The sequence below is a fragment of the Rhinoderma darwinii genome, chromosome 6 (genome assembly GCF_050947455.1).
Source record: "Rhinoderma darwinii isolate aRhiDar2 chromosome 6, aRhiDar2.hap1, whole genome shotgun sequence".
NCBI lineage: Eukaryota > Metazoa > Chordata > Amphibia > Anura > Rhinodermatidae > Rhinoderma > Rhinoderma darwinii.
This window is the reverse complement of record NC_134692.1, coordinates 13,164,402-13,185,004: the sequence shown is the minus strand read 5'-3', so window position 1 is coordinate 13,185,004 and position 20,603 is coordinate 13,164,402. Positions and strand designations below refer to the sequence as shown.

General features: G+C 43.1%; 1 protein-coding gene across 1 annotated transcript in view; it reads right to left on the bottom strand.

Annotated features, from left to right (window-relative positions):
- Positions 1-20,513, bottom strand: part of LOC142656185 (peroxisomal N(1)-acetyl-spermine/spermidine oxidase-like) — a 29,272-nt gene extending 8,759 nt beyond the window's left edge. The window contains exons 1-4 of the mRNA XM_075831078.1: positions 20,458-20,513; positions 6,237-6,526; positions 3,927-5,141; positions 549-732 (exon numbers count right to left, since the gene is read on the bottom strand). Of these exons, the coding sequence (XP_075687193.1) occupies positions 549-732; positions 3,927-5,116 (1,374 nt within the window). The 5' untranslated portion in view covers positions 5,117-5,141; positions 6,237-6,526; positions 20,458-20,513. The remainder of the gene's footprint in view (positions 1-548; positions 733-3,926; positions 5,142-6,236; positions 6,527-20,457) is intronic.
- Positions 20,514-20,603: the final 90 nt, after the last annotated feature.

Here is a 20,603-nt window from a genome sequence, read left to right as displayed (position 1 = left end):
GGTCCGTAACGGCTGAAATTACGGGGATGTTTCAGCCTGAAAACATCCCCGTAATTTCAGCCGTACCGGCATGTGCAGGCGCTTGAACGCCGCGTCAATTACGGCCGTAATTAGCGCTGCTATTCATTGGAGTCAATGAATAGCGGCTCCAATTACGGCCAAAGAAGTGACAGGTCACTTCTTCTACGCGGGCGTCTATTTACGTGCCGTCATTTGACAGCGGCGCGTAAATATACGCCTCGTGTGAACAGACAAACGTCTGCCCATTGCTTTCAATGGGCAGATGTTTGTCAGCGCTATTGAGGCGCTATTTTCAGACGTAATTCGGGGCAAAAACGCCCGAATTACGTCCGTAAATAGGCCGTGTGAACATACCCTTATAGTAGTTATATTCTTATATATAGGAGGCAGTATTATAGTAGTTATATTCTTATATATAGGAGGCAGTATTATAGTAGTTATAGTCTTGTACTTAGGGGGCAGTATTATAATTTTATTATTGTACATAGGGGGGCAGTTTTATAGTAATTATACTCTTCTCTACATACCCGTAGGGTCTTCCTCTGATACGTGGATGGCAATGGCTCTGCCAGGGCTGTCTGCTCCTTCACAGCATCCACCCCCACAGGCACATTGGTGTAAGACCCTCGTATATAGGGGTTACTGTGCCACGTGGAGCGTAGCACCCCCCGCAGTTCTGTCACTGGCCAGCCTGTAAATTTCTTCAACAGTCTGGGAAAGAAAAGATTAATTGTGGAAAAGTTCAGTAACTGCTGAGTGCAATCTAAATAAAATACAGCAAAAGCCTTAATGATTCTGCAAGTGCTAAAATGGAAATTCTTGTGAATTACTTACTGGAGAGAAGCGGCTAACTCAATGGAAATGTGGCTAATAATAGCTGCAACACGGTGATTCCCTCACTCAGCATTCCCCAGATAGCCGCTGGAAACATTTATAATAGAGGCTCCGAGGAAAAACACTGGATATGTGATAAAACCTGCGGCGGGAAGCTAAGTGCACAGGAGACACATCAGGTGGAACGCAGGAATCATTTCAAGAGTCCGGGAAGAGCTCAGCGGTCACTTCCAAATTGTTTGTCAGTTTCAGAAATGACTAAGATCATGAGAACTCTTAAAGGAGCACAAAATGTAAACCATTTCCTATCCTGTGCAGTGGAGTACAATCTACTGTTCCCTGTTATCACCAGCGCTGAGAACCTCCAGGGACATTGAGGGTATGTTCACACGGTTTATTTTCAGCCGTTTTTCATGGCGTAAACGTCTTGAAAAACGGCTGAAAAAACGGAAGCTGAACACTTCCAAACATCTGCCCATTGATTTCAATGGGAAAAACTGCAATTCGTTCCGACGGTGTGTTCTTTTACGCGGCCGTTTTAAAAAATGGTGTTAAAAAACGTCCCGTAAAAAGAAGTGCATGTCACATCTTGAGCTGTTTTTGGAGCCGTTTTTCATTGTGTCAATAGAAAAACAGCTCCAAAAACGGCTTAAAAACGTTTGTGGTTTCAAAAACGGCTGAAAATCAGAGGCGTTTTCACTAGAAACCAGCTCCGTATTTTACAGCCGTTTTTCGTTTAGCGTGTGAACATAGCCTTACATATATATGTTTGAATGCTAGAAGCAGTTAGACATATACGTTTTACTTTAAGGTTATGTTCACATATGGTGGATACGCTGCGTAAAAGCACACAGCCTATCTGCCCTGATCGCCGCAGGGAATTCCGGTCAAAAAAAACGCACCAAATGGTTGTGCAGGTTTTCGGCCGGAATATCCAGTGTGGAAATCCTGCACTGGAAAAAAATAATAGATACTTACCATGGCGACGCTTCCCTCTGAAGTCCTGACGTCCTGCAGCCCTGGGATGACGTTTCATCTCATGTGACTGCTACAGCCTGTGATTGGGTGCAGAGGTCACATGGCATGAAACGTCATCCAAGGAGGCCGGGTTTGGTGAAGAAACATAGAATTGTGGGAAGTAGAAGATTTTTTTTTCCGGCGTTGTGTGTTTTGCGGCGGAATAAAAAAAAACGTAACATCTGCTATTTGTTGCAGGTTTTACCTCCATATTGAATTCAAACCTGAAACACAAAAGCAGCGATTACGCAAATTCAATTGACATGCTGCGGATTAAATTTAAAAAAACGCACCATTTTTCCGCTCAGAATTTTTGTAGCGTGTGGATGACAATTGTTCAAATCTCATCCACTCTGTTACTACCATATTAGGCTGCAGATTTTCCGCAACTAAACCCGTTGCGGAAAAATTCACAGTATTTACGCTATGTGTGAACTTACCCTTATAAGGGTCATACTATGGGTTTTCTGACCTATTAAAAGGGGGTGTCTCATAAGACCACCCCTTCTGACAGCTGCTACACCGAAGTTGTTATTTATTTTTTGGCTTTTCCGATAACACAATGCAAATAAACCTGAGCTCAGCACAAAACCCGGGACTGTACAAGAACATTTGGTTGCCCCAGCCACAGGATTAGAATATATGGATTTGTTACTGATGGTGTTTAATGAGAGGCGATGCACAAGGATAAATAATACGTTCAATTGCTACAAAACTGAATCACAAAGCACATTTTAGGCTTCGTTCACATCTGCGTCGGGATCCGTTCATGGGTTCGGTCTGACCTTTCCGTTAGAGGAATCCATACTGAATCAAACGTAAACCATAGGTTCCCGTTTGCATCACCATTGATTTCAATGGTGACGGTTGCGGTGCAAATGGTTTCCGTTTGTCACTGTTGTGTAAGGGTTCCGTCGTTTTGACGGAATCAATACTGTAGTCGACTACGCTATTCATTCCGTCAAAATGACAGAACCCTTACACAACAGTGACAAACGGAAACCATTTGCACCGCAACCGTCACCATTGAAATCAATGGTGATGCAAACGGAAACCTATGGCTTCCATTTGTTTCAGTTTGGGTTCTGTTCATGGGTTCCCCTGACGGAACCCATGAACGGAGTCGTGACGCAGATGTGAACGAAGCCTATTTAACTAGTGAAAAAATACATCATGTCTCTCAAATTCAGAACAAAATAAGAGACAAAATATTTACAGTTACTCAACTTTTTTTTTTAAATTGGACTGACATTTTAGAGGGTATGTAGACTTTTGCAATTGCTCCAGTGAATCTGAAAAGGAAAATGAAATAACTTTGCAAATAGTCTTATCTGTATACAGCTCCTATGTAGACATGTGTCTCCATGGTTACAGACTACAAATAAACTATGTGTAGTCTGATACTGCAATCATGAGTTACTCCACCCCTCTTCTTGCTACCCTACAAATAGTTGATAGATGGAAAAGAGTAACACATGACTGCAGGATCAGACTACATAGGGTTTGTTTGAAGTCTGTAACCATAGAGACACATAGGTCTGCACAGAAGCTGTAAAAAGAAAATGGCAGGGTAAGTCATTTATAGTTCTCATATGTGGCAGGGGGGACTTTGGGGACCGTAAGGTTCCAGGGCCTGGAACTTCTGCTCTGATTTGAGCAATAAAAATATCTGCAAAAATATACATACCCTATAAAGGTGTTGTACAGGAATTTAAAAAAAGGGTCTGCTTTTTTATTTCCAAAAACAGCACCACCTTTGAACATGGGTTGTGGCTGGTATTGCAGCTCAGCCCATTCGCTTGAAAGCCAACTTGGCTATTTAAAGGGGTTGTCAAGTATTAGGAAAACATGGCTGCTTTTTTCCCAAATACCTCTCCTGTCCAGGGGCTGTGTCTGGTATTGAAGCTGAACTCCTTTTGAAGTGAATTGGGTTGAACTGCAATACCAGCCACAACCTGTAGACATGTGTGGCACTGTTTTTGCAAGAAAGCAGACATATTTTTCTAAATCTTGAACAACTCCTTTAAGTTTTTATGCTTTTTCTGTTTGCTCACCTGATGCATGCCTCCCCCACCTCGCTTTCAGGGAGATTCTCCATATGCTCCGCAGCCAATCCGGTGATCCAACCGCATAGGGTGCTCCTATGCATTGGAACGCAGTCAAAACCTCCAATCTTTTTGAACCACTCCGAACGCCATGATTGTTGTTTGCACCCATCAGAATAACCCTTTGGGCTTTCTGGGCCTTGTTCCCACACCAACTGTATTCCAGCACAGTCATCCGGCCAAAAGGGCTTTGAGAACTCCAAGAAGATCTTGGCCACTGTACCAAACCCTAATCGTTGGATGGCCTCCACCTTCCCCTTTGGAAGTGGAGGATCAAATAAAGTGGAAGCCCGTTCCTTCATGCATCCAAGAGACACCGTGACAATGACATGATCTGCCAGAAACTGCTCCCCATCTTCACAAACCACATTGACCGAATGTTTAGATACCTTCAAAACGGACGATGAAGATCCTTCCCATTGGATACATTGGACTGGCTTATGGCAACGAAGAGAATTAGATGGTAGCTGGTCTATTAAGACATCTAGCAGAGCCTGGTAACCTTTACTACCCAAGGAGTTGAAAAAAGGTCCATCAAGTGCGGTGTATAAGCCAAGTTGACTCAACGAGAATTCATACATGGAGTTACAAGCCTCGTCAACACACTCCGCTCGCTTACACCACTCATAAATACCATGAGAACCATCAGACTCAGAGAAGTTCGACAAGGCAAATTCCCGATCTAGATACTCTCCGACTGACCACGATTCACACTCTAGTTTATAGTCTTGCTGGTTGATTTGGGACATCAACCTGCCGAAAAAGCAAGTTACCTGTTCCACCTGAGGTGAAGGCAGTAACTTTCCTTGCTCATTAAAGAAATAATCCTGGGCGGTTACGGATATCGGCTGGCAAGATACCATATTGAAACCATCATTTGCCAGTAGTCCTCTCTCCTTGGCCATTTGGTAGAGTGGATTGTCCTTCTGGCCATGGATCCAGGTGGCACCTAACTCCAGTGCAGCAGCTCCAAAAGGTTTATGGGTCCAAACTCTTCCACCTGCCCGTCCCAACGCTTCCAGGATGACAAGATTCTTCACTCCATGTTTTACTAAAGTGGTGGCAGCACCAAGCCCTGCAAAGCCGGCACCAATTATAACCACTCTGGGTTGGTGGTCTTTATGAAAATCGGAGTCCATGGAGGTTGGAGAACTTCAGGAGGACCTAAAACAATAAATATCACAGAAAGTCTTGTAAAATCATAGGATATGGGATTTGACTTTACCTAGTAATGTACAGGATGAGACAAAAGTCAGGAATCATTGAAGTATCTATGAGATGCTTAAAGGAACACTCTGGGAACAACTTATACATTTTGCGATGCTTAGTCCGGGGGCTGAAGGGGCGGAGCATGACACAGTCATTTAAAGGACACCAAAAAGAGAAACAATTTTTGGTCCACTCGACTGTAGACTTACAGAAAATGATGTGCTCTTCTTTCTGGCTACCTACGGCCGCCACTAGAGGGAGCTTAGGAGCCTACTGTATATACATTGAACCATGCATTTTTTGAGTAATTTATTAATGATTTGTGTATTTGTGTTATTTTATCACAGTTCTCGTGTCAGTAAATTCGGAAATACCCAATAGTGTCTTTCAACAATTATTTAACCATTGAACATGAATTCTGCAATGACTTTCTGGAAATAAAGAAAATAACCTAGAATCTGTTCCTACCGAGCACCAAGTCAGTGCATCTGCTACACGGCAATAGTCTTCTATTATGGCATGTACAACTTGGCCCTCTACTACAACTGCACCTTTATTTATTTATTTATTTAGGGGTTTTCCAGAAAAGAAATAAAAAATCTGAAGCAAATAATTGACTTATCTTATACTCCATTCACATCTAAAGCTGCAATCAAAATTCTGTTGACAGCTATAAGGAATCTGTCGCTGTCTACCTGAGCTTCAATATTGTATTATACTCTAAAAACAGTGCAGTCTGGGAGATGTAGTTTTGGAGGATGTCTAATGTAAACACTACAACTCCTGCAATGCACCACAGCAAAGCATGATATGTGCAGATACTGAACCAGCAGTGGGGTGTAAGGTACTGCAGCTTGAGCTATCAGGGAAAGAGTTTTTGAATGCAGCTCTAGATGTGACTAGAGTATAAGACACGTGATAACTTGTGATTATTACAACACAAAGTTATTCAACATTACATATAAGTTTAAATAGTAAAATGATGTTCACAAGCCGAGTTACTATTTAATTAGAAATCAGGGTGACTTCACGTATTCAGACCCAACTCACCAAAAATAATCGGAGATTTTGGAGGGCCTCAAAAAACAACCGCAATGACGGATTCTGAAGAGAGTCCTGGTCTGTAGGGCCCGAGAGAATATTCCCGTATGATACAATTCCCAGCAGTGAGGATCGTCATATAGTGACTGTAGATGTATGCAGGGCGAGTCGGCTTTATCCGCAGGATCCATGAACCTTTGCCCTGATCAGTCCAATAGGAGCGCTCCCAGTAAAGGCTGAAAACATAAAGTAAATGTCCATATTCCTCCTGTGCTCATCCTGCAGAGTCATCCACAGACCTTTGATCGGCAGTGGAAAAAAAAAAAAGACAGGTAAATAACAGGTGGAGTCCATGTTGCTAAATGTAGCGACTCCTGTAATATAATGTGTTCGTAAATTGTTATTTAAGCAATTTCCTAAACATTTACGTTGGTTGAACGTCACTTTAATATAGCTGGAGATGCCCATATAGGCAATGATACGTGTATATGTATTATAGGAGATAATACATGTGTAGCAAGGCACAAAATATAGATTTGCAACAATCTGATCTTTGCAAATCTTTTCAGTGTATGTCCCTTTAAGAATCAGTTTCCATATAGTGGAACATAACACTAGCTAGATTAGGGGGTGAACTGGCCCTATATGGCCGGCTTTAAAGACAGGGGTCACTTCCAAACATCTCATGATAGGGGAAACCACACATCGGAGGCCCCACTTATGGAATCTAGTGGAGAGAGTGCCTATAGGGACCAATCCGTCTTTCCAATCATGCGCCCCCTGCTGGAGAGAGGCCAAAACTCATAAAACTGATTGGCTGGGAATCTCACAGTACATGCAGGTGGCTGTATGGCCGTCAGTGAACTTCTGAATCTCCTGCAGATTCTAGAATGACAACTGCAAATAATTGATGTTGTTCTGTGGGTCTCCAGCGACATGGGATTCACAGGACAAACTGCACGTTTGGTCATTGCGAAATAGACGAGAGAAGTGCGGCTGCCAGACACATATGGTGCCGCTTATCTCAGGGTATGAAAAATAAATTAATAAAAAAAAAAAAAAAAACCCCGTCTGATCTATGCTCCTCTAATGGTAAACCTGGGTCTTTCAGCGCCCGCAGAAATCAGATTATGAGTGGGATCCTGCAACAATTTCAAAATAGACAATTTCCTATACAAAAAACCTTGGGAAGTAATTCTGTATGGAACACAAGACACAATGTTTCGGTAAATACTCTGTTCATTTCGGTATAAACAGGATGTTTTTGGCGCAGCTCAAGGTTTTCGATAAGTAACAGTTTTTTCTGTGAGGGTTCTTGAAGGTCGGGATCAGATAGACACAAGAGAGTAGGTTGGGGGAGTCCTGGGCAGAGCCGTAGCAAGGCTTTCCTTCACCCGGGGCAAAAGGTTCCATTATCTGCCCCATCTCTGGATATAATTAACCAGGCAAAGTGGCTTGTTGGCACCCCCCTCCCCCTCACACCCAGGGCACATGCCTTGGTAACCTCCCCAAGCTACGTCCCTGCCCGGAGTGCCAACAAGACATTCTACCTCAGTATTTAGATACAAGGCCTAGTGAAGGAGAACCTGGCCACAACTCTGTATAGAAGGAACGTGCAGGGACCTGGTACTTACACAATGGCTGCACCTGCAGTAGTGCGAGTATTAAAGACTATGTAAACCTTTTGAAATTTATTTTTTTTCTTATAAAAATGTCTCTCGGTGTGATTGGTGCAACTTTCTAATTCAATTTTATTAAAAAATATTGGTACTTTTTGAGATAGAGCTGCTTTGTACCCTGTATATAGAGCAGCTGTATCTAGCGCCGAGACCTGAATCCGTCAGATCAGCGGGACTGGCGGGTTCAGTGTCAGCTGGTCCTGCGTGTCTGACATGCAGGATCAAGGTGTTACCGATCACATCTTAGTTCATAACTTAGATTAAAATCGATTACTCGTGGATCCTGTGTGTCAGACACGCAGGACCAGCTGACACTGAACCCGCCAGTCCCGCTGACCTGACGGATTAAGGTCTCGGCGCTAGATATAGCTGCTCAATATACAAGGTACAAAGCAGCTGTATCTCAAAAAGGACCAATATTTTTAAATAAAATTTAATTAGAAAGTTGCACCAATCACACCGAGAGACATTTTTATTTAAAAAAACCAAAACTTTTCAAAAGGTGTACGTAGTCTTTAAGCAGCGATAAAAATCAGTAAAGCGTATGCCCACGATTGGGCAAGACCATTGGCATGATGCCCAACAGTTATCTTATAGGCAGCTTTAGGTCAGATTGAGGCTGCTAATTCTAAAGTCCAATTTTCAGGAGAAAGCCATGCAGCAGGATCAGATTACACCCTGGGCAACGGGGTAACAGCCCTGGGGTCGACACCACCCTGAACCTTAAAGAGGTCTGTCACCAGTTTTTCAAACCCCTATCTCGTATTGCATGATCGGCGCTGCAATGTAGATTACAGTAAAGTTTTTTTTTTTTTTAAAACGAGCATTTTTGGCCAAGTTATGAGCATTTTTATATTTATGCAAATGAGGCTTTCTAAAGTACATCTGGGCGTGTATTGTGTATGTACATCGGGGCGTTTTTACTTGTTTTACTAGCTGGGCGTTGTGAATGGAAGTGTATGATGCTGACGAATCAGCATCATCCACTTCTGTTCGTTACCACCCAGCTTCTGGCAGTGCACAGACACACAGTGTGTTCTCCAGAGATCACGCTGTGACGTCACTTCCTGCCCCAGGTCCTGCATCGTGTCGGACGAGCGAGGACACATCGGCACCAGGTGACAGAGGCTACAGTTGATTCTGCAGCAGCATCGGCGTTTGCAGGTAAGTCGATGTAGCCTCTGTCGCCTGGTGCCGATGTGTCCTCGCTCGTCCGACACGATTTAGGACCTGGGGCAGGAAGTGACGTCACAGCGTGATCTCTCGAGAACACGCTGTGTGTCTGAACTGCCAGAAGCTGGGTGGTAACGAACAGAAGTGGATGATGCTGATTCGTCAGCATCATACACTTCCATTCACAACGCCCAGCTAGTAAAACAAGTAAAAACGCCCAGATGTAACACATAATACACGCCCAGTTGTACTTAAGAAAGGCTCATTTGCATAAATATAAAAATGGTCATAACTTGGCCAAAAATGCTCGTTTTTGAAAAAAAAAACACTTTACTGTAATCTACATTGCAGCCCCGATCATGCAATACGAGATAGGGGTTTGAAAATCTGGTGACAGAGCCTTTTTCTGCTAGACTCCCACCAATCAGTGTTGGGAATTTTAAAGGCCTAGACTGTAGCAGACCTTCTCTGTAAGCAATTTGCTAATATTTTGATCCGAGTATCAGTAAGCTTGGAGTTACACTTTAAACCCTGAACACGTATTAAGGGGTTCTTCCTTTTTGTTAAAGCGTTCCCTCGAGAGTAAGCTGATCAGAGTGTCCCGCTGCTGGTACTCCCAGCGATCGGATGTGATCTGCAGGGAGCCCGGCAGCAAGTGTTCAATTTCCCAGCAGCGCCACCACAGGAGAACTGAAGAATTACACAGTGATCATTGAAATGAATGACCTGAAAAAATGTAATACCTGGATATCCCGAGTCCTCCAGAGTAAGAGGCACTCTTTGAAGCCGCATTCGGGGAACCCCCCCCCACATACACTATTAACGTAGAGTTTTCTAATAGGATACTTGAACATTGGTGTTAGATAATTCCTTTAAGAGTTCTAGAACACATTAAGGGTATGTGCACACACACTAATACACTAACTGTAATCATGTTTTCAGTACGGGACAGTTGTCCTGCAGCGAGGCAGGGACTCCTAGCATCGTACATAACTATGATGCTAGGAGCCCGGCTCCCTGCACTGTGTTCAGTCCGGTACTTGCGGCCGAAATACGTCCGTCAATTACGGACGTAATTAGTGTGTGTGCACATACCCTTACAATCTAGACGCCCATTTTTTTTCTTTATATGAAGCAACTTGCTGACAATTTCCTGAAAATAACTTTAGTGAGCTGATTTTATTGTTCCGAGTTAATATTTCATACAAGGTCAATGTATTACCTGCCGGCTTGTATATTTTTCCTCGTCAGCATTTATTAACGGAATGCGATAAGATATAAGTTATAACATCTTACATCTCACAGGCAATCACACCATTTTATTAATTTCACATAACTTGTCCCATATTAACTTCTGAAAAATGTCCTACCTCACTTTTTATTTTTTAAATTAGCTCTGTTTCCAAGAGTCCCCATAGATTGCAGCAATAAATGCCGCTCCCACAATTCCATACATTGCAGCAGAAGTTTAAATGTACTCATATCTGGGTGGAACCTAAAGCTCTGTTCCGCCTGCTCATCCTGGTTCATGAATACAAGGCAAGCGCTACAGTAAAAACTGACACAGTGGAAAACTGTTTGGCAACCACTCTGGGTAACAATGGCTGCCATAAGTGTCGGCCACGCTGCATCTGTTACCTGTGCAAAAGATCAAGGCGAGATCCCAGAATAAGAAAGCAAACACTAAAACATCAAGTGGAAAATACTTACCTATGACCAACAAAAATGGATCTTGGATAAACCTATTATATATACACACCGCCAACATATATTGGAGAAAGTTATTATATTTTACATAGTATATACATTACCGTTCAAAAGTTTAGGGTCACTTAGAAATTTCCTTATTTTTGAAAGAAAAGCAGAGTTTTTTTCAATGAAGATAACATTAAATTAATCAGAAATCCACTCTATACATTGTTAATGTGCTAAATGACTATTCTAGCTGCAAACGTCTGCTTTTTAATGCAATATCTACATAGGTGTATAGAGGCCCATTTCCAGCAACCATCACTCCAGTGTTCTAATGGTACATTGTGTTTGCTAAATGTGTTAGAAGGCTAATGGATGATTAGAAAACACTTGAAAACCCTTGTGCAATTATGTTAACACCGCTGTAAACAGTTTTGCTGTTTAGAGGAGCTATAAAACTGACCTTCCTTTGAGCTAGTTGAGAATCTGGAGCATTACATTTGTGGGTTCGATTAAACTCTCAAAATGGCTAGAAAAAGAGAGCTTTCATGTGAAACTCGACAGTCTATTCTTGTTCTTAGAAATGAAGGCTATTCCATGCGAGAAATTGCCAAGAAACTGAAGATTTCCTACAACGGTGTGTACTACTCCCTTCAGAGGACAGCACAAACAGGCTCTAACCACAGTAGAAAGAGAAGTGGGAGGCCCCGCTGCACAACTGAGCAACAAGACCAGTACATTAGAGTCTCTAGTTTGAGAAATAGGCGCCTCACAGGTCCTCAACTGGCAGCTTCATTAAATAGTACCCGCAAAACACCAGTGTCAACGTCTACAGTGAAGAGGCGACTCCGGGATGCTGGCCTTCAGGGCAGAGTGGCAATGAAAAAGCCATATCTGAGACTGTCTAATAAAAGGAAAAGATTAATATGGGCAAAAGCTCAGACATTGGACAGAGGAAGATTGGAAAAAAGTGTTATGGACAGACGAATCTAAGTTTGAGGTGTTTGGATCACACAGAAGAACATTTGTGAGACGCAGAACAACTGAAAAGATGCTGGAAGAGTTCCTGACGCCATCTGTCAAGCATGGTGGAGGTAATGTGATGGTCTGGGGTTGCTTTGGTGCTGGTAAAGTGGGAGATTTGGACAAGGTAAAAGGGATTTTGAATAAGGAAGGCTATCACTCCATTTTGCAATGCCATGCCATACCCTGTGGACAGCGCTTGATTGGAGCCAATTTCTTCCTACAACAGGACAATGACCCAAAGCACCTCCAAATGATGCAAGAACTATTTAGGGAAGAAGCCGGCAGCTGGTATTCTATCTGTAATGGAGTGGCCAGCGCAGTCACCAGATCTCAACCCCATAGAGCTGTTGTGGGAGCAGCTTGACCGTATGGTACGCAAGAAGTGCCCAACAAGCCAATCCAACTTGTGGGAGGGGCTTCTGGAAGCATGGGGTGAAATTTCTCCCGATTACCTCAGCAAATTAACAGCTAGAATGCCAAAAGTCTGCAATGCTGGAATTGCTGCAAATGGAGCATTCCAAGACCAAAGCACAGTCTGGAGGAGAAAATCATTATTTCTAACCTTGTCAATGTCTTGACTATATTTTCTAGTCATTTTGCAACTCATTTGATAAATATAAGTGTAAGCTTTCATGGAAAACACAAAATTTTCTGGGTGACCCCAAACTTCTGAACGGTAGTGTGTATATATATATATATATATATATATATATATATATAAAAAATAACTTTCTCCAATACGGTTTGATAGGTTAGTCCATCTAGATACGTCTGAGGCTTTGATCATGGGAGGTGACTCCCTCCCTCGCCCACCACCCTCTGTTGACCAGACATCTTGGCATCGAGACAGTTTGATCACCCTGCAGGGAGTCTTTCATGGCCTAAAGTAGCTAACAATAAAGCACAAGAGCTGACAATGAGCGAGATAAAGACTCCAGCGAGGCCTCTTGTGCTAGACACACGGACAATTGTAGATCCGGCACATGTAGATCTTCCCAGAATGACGGCTCCGTCCACAACTTCTAAATAAAATAAAAAATTCTATACATATTTTTTTTATTCCCCTGCCCTAGACTGTTAGCCTTTGAATTGTATCTATTAATCTATGTCCACATTTGATTTTTTTATTTTTTATAAAATGTCTATCAATGTGATTGGTGCAACTTTCAAAATACTTTTTATGAAAAATAATTTTTACTTTTTGAGATACAGCTGCTTTGTATCCGATATATAGAGCAGCTGTATCTAGCACTGAATCCTGAATCCGTCAGGTATGAACTTAGATGTGATCGTATATAGCTCAATCCTGCGTGTCAGAGATACACAGGACCCGCCGCGGACACTGAACCTGTCAGTCCCCCTGACCTGACGGATTCAGTTCTCAGCGATCGATACAGCTGCTCTGTGTACAGGATACAAAGCAGCTGTATCTCAAAAAGTACAAATATTTTTTAATAAGTTATTTGAAACTTGCACCAAACACACGGATGGATAGAAATTTAAATTTAAAAAACAAAAAACACATTTCAACGGTGAATGTAGCTACAATGCAACCGAATGTAGAGATCATCACTACACGTAATTGTTTGGATCCATTATTGCTATGGTAGCATAAATGGCGCTCAGAACAGAAAATAATCCAATCATAAGGAACAAAAAAAAAATCGCTACGATGGAACATTTTACTTTTTTTTTGGACAAATTGGTTTTACACCATAGCACAATAATCCTTGTGTGTGCTGGCCGGCTTAGACCTCGGGGCAACTAATGAATCATCGGGACGTCTGTGGGTGTAGACTGACCCTCTATTTCCCAATATAAGCGGCATCAGCTGTGTCTGGCAGACGCTGGTCTCCTTCCCTCCATAAATATAGCACACACACTGACCAAAGTTGGAATATTTTTTCGACACTGGTTGTGAAATACGTTTTATGTAAGTTTAATCACTGTATAACGAAAAGTTCAGCAACTTTCTAATATATTTTGTGTCGATTCCGCACAATTTTTAAGATCTCTCCTTGCTGTCAATGAATATGAACATTCTAGTTTACATCCAGAGGCTGAAAGGTCATACTGTCTTATTAAGATGGATACAATTGTATCCAGTCTAGACCTCTGTGACCTAAACAGTCTGGACTCCAGCCTGATACATTTTACCTGCACTGATACATTGTAACAAACTGAGGGTTCGTTCACATCTGCGGATCCGGTGCCAATGGTTTCCGTTTGTCTCTGTTGTGCAAGGGTTCCGTTGTGTTGACGCAATCAAAACCGTAGTCGACTACGCTATTAATTGTCAAAACGACAGAACCCTTGCACAATGGAGACAAACGGAAACCATTGGCACCGGATCCGTCACCATTGCAATCAATGGTGATGGAAACGCTTTCCGTTTGTGTCTGTCAGGGCTCCGTTCCGATAGAAAGCTCAGTCGGAACGTAGCCCTAGTGCAGATTTAAATGAAGCCTATCAGAACAGGAGAGGGATCTGCGTTGCTAATGTGATTAGCTCACAGGTGATGGTCCAGACTGGATATAATTGTAGCAAACCCTGTTGCGAGTAGAATTAGTGTACAGGTTTTCAGCTTCTGGATGTAACCAAGAATTTTGCCATTCACTGACAACAAGCAGTGATCTTGAAAAATGAGGAATGGAAACAAAATGTATTGCTCTGGTCACCACATAAATTGTTCATATATGTAAATGTATCGTCTCCATCTGTTATGAATCGATGGAACGATTTGACACTGGTTGGTCATGATCGGGTTCGGTCCCTCACTCGGCTGCTTCCGTATCTACCATAGAGTTGTACGGAGCGGGTCATGGATGTGCTTTTCCATCACTCCATATAACTCCTCCTTACCTGCAGCCAATCATAGGGTCCCCCTATTCTAGTGAACGTGAGGGTCCCAACATCTGTGCCAGTCACTGCACTGGTTGCCCATCCCCTTCCGAATAAAATTCAAACTTATTACTCTCACCCACAAAGCTCTCCACAGTGCTGCACCTCCTTACATCTCCTCCCTCATCTCTGTCTACCACCCTACTCGGACTCTACGTTCTGCCAACGACCTTAGATTAAAATCCTCCATAATCCGAACCTCCCACTACCGTCTCCAGGATTTCTCTCGTGCTGCACCCGTCCTCTGGAATGTGCTACCCCAGACAATCAGATTAATTCCCAATATCCACAGTTTTAAACGTGCCCTGAAAACACATCTATTTAGACAGGCCTATAAAATTCCCTAATCTGACTCCTTTTCATGGCCCTCCATTTAGATTAGTCATCAGAATAAGATTCCCTCACACTCCTTCTCTTCATGTCCGTCATACACGGATAGTGGCTGGTGACCGGCTCATGCAGCTTTATGTTACCACCGCATGTGTATAAAAATGGCCGGACCATTGTACAGAACAAACACTGTTACACTTTGTGTCTCCCTTATGTCCTCATAGATTGTAAGCTCTTGCGAGCAGGGTCCTCACTCCCCAGGTTTGAATTGTAAATGAACTTTGTCACTATGTAATGTCTGATATTGTTTTCATGTTCCCTCTACATTGTAAAGTGCTGCGTAATATGTTGGCGCTATATAAATAAAGATTATTATTATTATTATTATTATTATAACATTTATCACCTAGTAGTATTCCAAAAATATTAATTGATGATTGATCCTTAGGACATCAATGTGTGATTGTTGGGGGTCCGATCAGCAAAATGAAGACTGTACACCCCTCCAGCAAGCTCCACTGCCCCATCTTACTGTTGATGGATACAGGTCCATAGGGTCGGACCCCAACCAATGACACAATGGATTGGCCGACAATGAATGTTCCTGAAAAATCCCTTTAACTGGTTGCCGACACAGGACGAGTATGAGCGGCGAGCACTTCGCGCATTAGGACGAGCATTCTCGTCCTGTGTGACAGCCGGCTGTGCACGCGATCGAGAGCGGGGCAACGGCTGTAATAAACAGCCACGGCCCCGCTCTGACAGCGGAGAGAAGAGAAACATCTTCTCTCCGCCGTTAACCCTTTGAACGCCGCGATGAAAGCTGATCGCGGCGTTCAAAGAGGGGGGACTGCACATTGATCGCGTCACAGAAGATAACTGTGACGCGATCAAAGCCCAAAACTCGTATGGCCAGACAGCCCAGGGTCCAGTGAAGGCCCCTAGGGCTGTCTGAACATATTTCCTGTTGTTAGGGCATACTGAGGTACGTCCTAACAACTGCCTGTGTACAATCAGTAACAGGCTAATGTACTGGCATATAGATCTTTGCCAGTACATTACAGTTACAAAATAAAAATCAAAATGATAAATCCCTTTATGGGATTAAAAAAAAAAGTTAAATGAATGTAAAAAAAATGTAATGAAAAATAAATAAATAAAAAGTTAAAAAAAAATACACAGAAACACAAATTTTTTGTAATAAATCAACTTTTTTAAATATAAGTCCCAAAACATGAAATAATATAGACATATTTGGTATCGCCACAACCGTAACAACCTGTACAACAAATGTATGACATTATTTATGATGATCGGTGTATGGTGTAAAAAAAATAAATATTAAAACTGCAGCGAAACTGTTTTCTGCAATTTCGCCAAAATAAAAATTTCTAGAAATTAAACGATAATGTATTTGTACCAAAAATTTTTACCTACATAAAGTACAACTCGTCCCGCAAAAAACAAAGTCTCATACAACTTAGTCGTACAAAAAATAAAAGAGTTATGAGCGTCGGGATGCAAAGAGGGGAAATGTAAAAAAATTGCTCTGTCCTCAAGGCCAAAATTGGCCGTGTCCTTAAGGGGTTAAAGCGGTGTCCAGGATTACAAAAACATGACTGCTTTCTTTCAAAAACAGCTTCACAGCTGGCACAGGCTGTGTGTGGTATTGCAGCTCAGCCTCATTCCCTTCAAGGGAGCTGCAATACCAGACACAGCCAATGAACAGGTGTGGCGCTGTTTCTGGTAGAAAGCAGCCATGTTTTTATAATCCTGGACCACCCCTTTAAAGGGCTATTCACAATTTAGGCCTTTATGGCATATCAACAGGATATGCCATAAATGTCTGATAGATGCCGGTCCCAACTCTGAGACCGCACCTATATGGAGAACAGGGGTCATCCGACTCCCGTTTCGCTGTACGTGGCGGCCACAAGCCGCCGGTTCCATGCAGAGAATAGTGGAAAGGGGGTCGTGCATGTGCGCGGCTCTTTCCACTTTGTTTTCGGGAGTTCCAAAAACAGCCAAGCAGCGCTTGCTTAGCTGTTTCTGTAACTCCCATTTAATAATGGGTGTAGCCCCCTCTCTACTAGTTTCCGCCTGGAATCGGCAGCTTGCTGCCGCCACACTAGGTGTCCACACTAGGTGTATCGGGGTTCGGGTGACCCCTTTCTTGATATAGAGCTGGGGCCCTCATCTGTGGATATGCCATAAATGTCTAAATTGGGAATACCCCTTTAAATTGTAGGTTTTTATCACTGCGTCATTGGTCAGCTGTGCAGATAAACTGGACAATGTCCCATATCTGAGCAGGAGACAACATGTCTGCTCCCTAATGTCCCCAGTCAGCAGACAATGACTCTTGTTTACATATTCATTATCTCTAGTAGCATCCCCCCATAACCCTGGAGGGGTTCCCTTTTATGTCCTATCTGCAAAAACAAAAGCAGCGCAATTAAAATGCAATAATCCCACTACAAATGGAATTAACCCCGTCACTGTACAATTTGGTTCCCTAAAGACAATAATAACAATGGGATTATATGAATCTAGTTAGTAGGAAGGTCAAGTGAGGTCAAGCCATTAGCACACGGGGAGCACCTCCCCCCCCCCCCCCCCCCCGGGTTACCTGCATTTACAAGATGGACTTACGTGAAGGCGTAAATTAGAATATGATAATAGATACCGCCAACGAATGTCAAGGACAAAAACTCTCTTGAGCTGTAGGGTTGGAATTTCATTGACGTTTGAACACCTGGAAACACAGATGGAAAGACCAAAAAGATGCGTCCACCACTAAGGCTATGTTCACACGCTTAGCAAAATACGCGTTGCACGGATGTAATTCCCGTTCGTCTGAATAAAGCCTTCGAGTAATTTTTTCCCATAAATAAAGCTTAATCTTTATATAATGAAAGGTTCAGAAACTTAACTTTCTATTATACTTTGTGTGCCAATTTCTTACCATTTTCAAGAACTCTGATTGATGTCAGTGAATGGAAACATTCTTATTTACATCCTGCGGCTGAAGAAACATACAAATCGAATACTTCTCACAGCTGAACCAAACAGCCAGGATTGGAGACGGATACGTTTAACGAATGCTATACAGTGGCATTCGTCACCCATAGGCTACTATGTTAAAAAAAAAAAGTCTACATTTAAAGGGGTCCTCCAGGCATTTTACATTGTTGGACTATTCTTAGGATAGGTCATCAATATCAGGTCAGTGGGGGTCCAACTACCGACACCCTCGACGATCATCTGATCGACTGTGTTCGTCACCTCAGCATTTTCACACTTTACAGGCACATCCATAGTGGCTTTGCCTGGGATTGCAGTTCTGGTCCCATTCAAGTGAATTTAACTAAACTGGAATCCCAGGCACAGCCGCTACCGATGTGTACGGCGCTGTACCTGGTAAACACGAACACCGCGGCGCACTTTAGTCAGCTGATCAACAGGGGTCCCAGAAGTCAACCCCCATCGATCTGATATTGATGACCTATCCTAAGGGGAGGCCATCAATATACATTGCCCGGAGAACCCTTTAACGCACGCTTTCTTTTTTTTACTCTGAACTGGGCCTTACCTGCACTGATACATTGTAGCAAACCATTAGGTGCTGAGACCTTTATATTTAGGATATATTTAGGTAACAGAGGATTGCATAAAGTTGCAGTCACAATGCGCCCTCTAAATTGCCTGAAACTTTGTGACTTGCAGTAAGGCTAAAGCTGCGCGATGACGCAAAGTTGCTCAGGAAGTCGCGACGCAACCTTAATGGTTCACTACGGGAAAGAAAGTCACTTTCATTCCCATAGAAAACATTTAGGCTTTGTTCACACAACCTATTTTCAGGCGTAAACGAGGCGTTTTACGCCTCGAATTACGCCCGAAAACACGGCTCAAATACGTCGGCAAACATCTGCCCATTCATTTCAATGGGTTTGCCGACGTACTGTGCCGACGACATGTAATTTTACGCGTCGCTGGCAAAAGATGGCGCGTAAAATAACAGCGTCGTCAAAGATGTGCAGGACACTTCTTGGGACGTAATTGGAGCCGTTTTTTATTGAATCCAATGAAGAACAGCTCCAAATTACGGCCGTAATGGACGCCTCGCAAAACGCCAGTACGAGCAATTACGTCTGAAATGCAGGAGGTTTTCTCCTGAAAACAGCTCCGTAATTTCAGCCGTAATTGTCGATATCGTGTGCACATACCCTCAAAGTTGTGTCGAGACGACGATTTGCCCACTATGCCATGCTGCTGTAGCATCAATGGAACTTTTTCATTAGTCCCAAGATTACACCCCCAAAGAGAATCACAGAAGCCGCATTGTGGCTGTGTACCCCAATTCAAAAATTTTTGCGATTTCTCTTTAAAAAAAAAAAAAAAAAGTTGCTGTGCAGCTTCACAACTCTACCTGCGGATGCTGGAAAATTAGAGAGAAAATAGAATCTCAGGCTTCGTTCACATCTGCTCTATGGCTCCGTTCTGACGTTCCGTAGTCGACTACGCTATTGATTCTGTCAAAACGACGGAGACAAACGGAAACCATTGGCACCGGATCCGTCACCATTGAAATTAATAGTGATGCAAACGGACACCTATGGTTTCAGTTTGTTCCAGTCAGGGTTCCGTTCCGACGGAACGCCAGAACGGAGCCCTGACGCAGATGTGAACGAAGCCTTAGGGCCAGTCCACATCACCGTTGCCCTTTCGTTGAGGGGTTCTGTCGGGTTAACCTGTCAACGGAAAGGCAAACGGAAACCTCAGCTTCCATTTCTCTCACCATTGAACTCAATGGTGACGGAAACCTAGCTTATGGTTTCTATCTGTCACCGTTGTGACAGGGTTCCGTTGTTTCGGACGGAATCAATAGCGCAGTCAAAACGACGGAATCACCCGGGGCTGTTCACATCAGCGTTGGCATTCCGTTGAGGGGTTCCGTCGGGTGAACCCCTCAACGGAAAGTCAAACGGAAACCTTAGCTTCCGTTTACATCACCATTGATACTGATTGATTGTCATTGATGGAGACGGAAATATTGCTAATGGTTTCCGTTTGTCACCGTTCCGGCAGGTTTCCGTTTTTTCGACGGAATCAATAGCGCAGTCTGCACTGCCGGGAGGCATGTAAATATAGTTCCATATATGCCCTCCTCTTGTGAGCCATTTCCACCAATCATAACAGCAGAGAGAGGGCTATGTCTCTCCTATTCTGGTCCCTTAATTGGCACTATAGGGGACAATTTATGTCAGAAGTTTTGATCGGTGGGAGTCCAAGCACTGACACCCCCACTGATCGCTAAGCCGCTTCGTTTCTGATTGGCTTTCCTCGGAAAGCCAACCTAGCCTTGTACAAACTATGATACAATGTATCCAAACATTATCCATTTATGTGTCTGCTACCGGTCACCCTACCTTGCTGCTCTACGCCACGCCCACCGCACTAGGTATTCATTACTTTTCTGCCGTTCATCACGCCCACCTTTCTTCCCAGCCAATCACACCCCAGCTTTCATCCTCACCATGCTTCCCGCATTTGCGTTCCACGTCTCTCAGTGAAG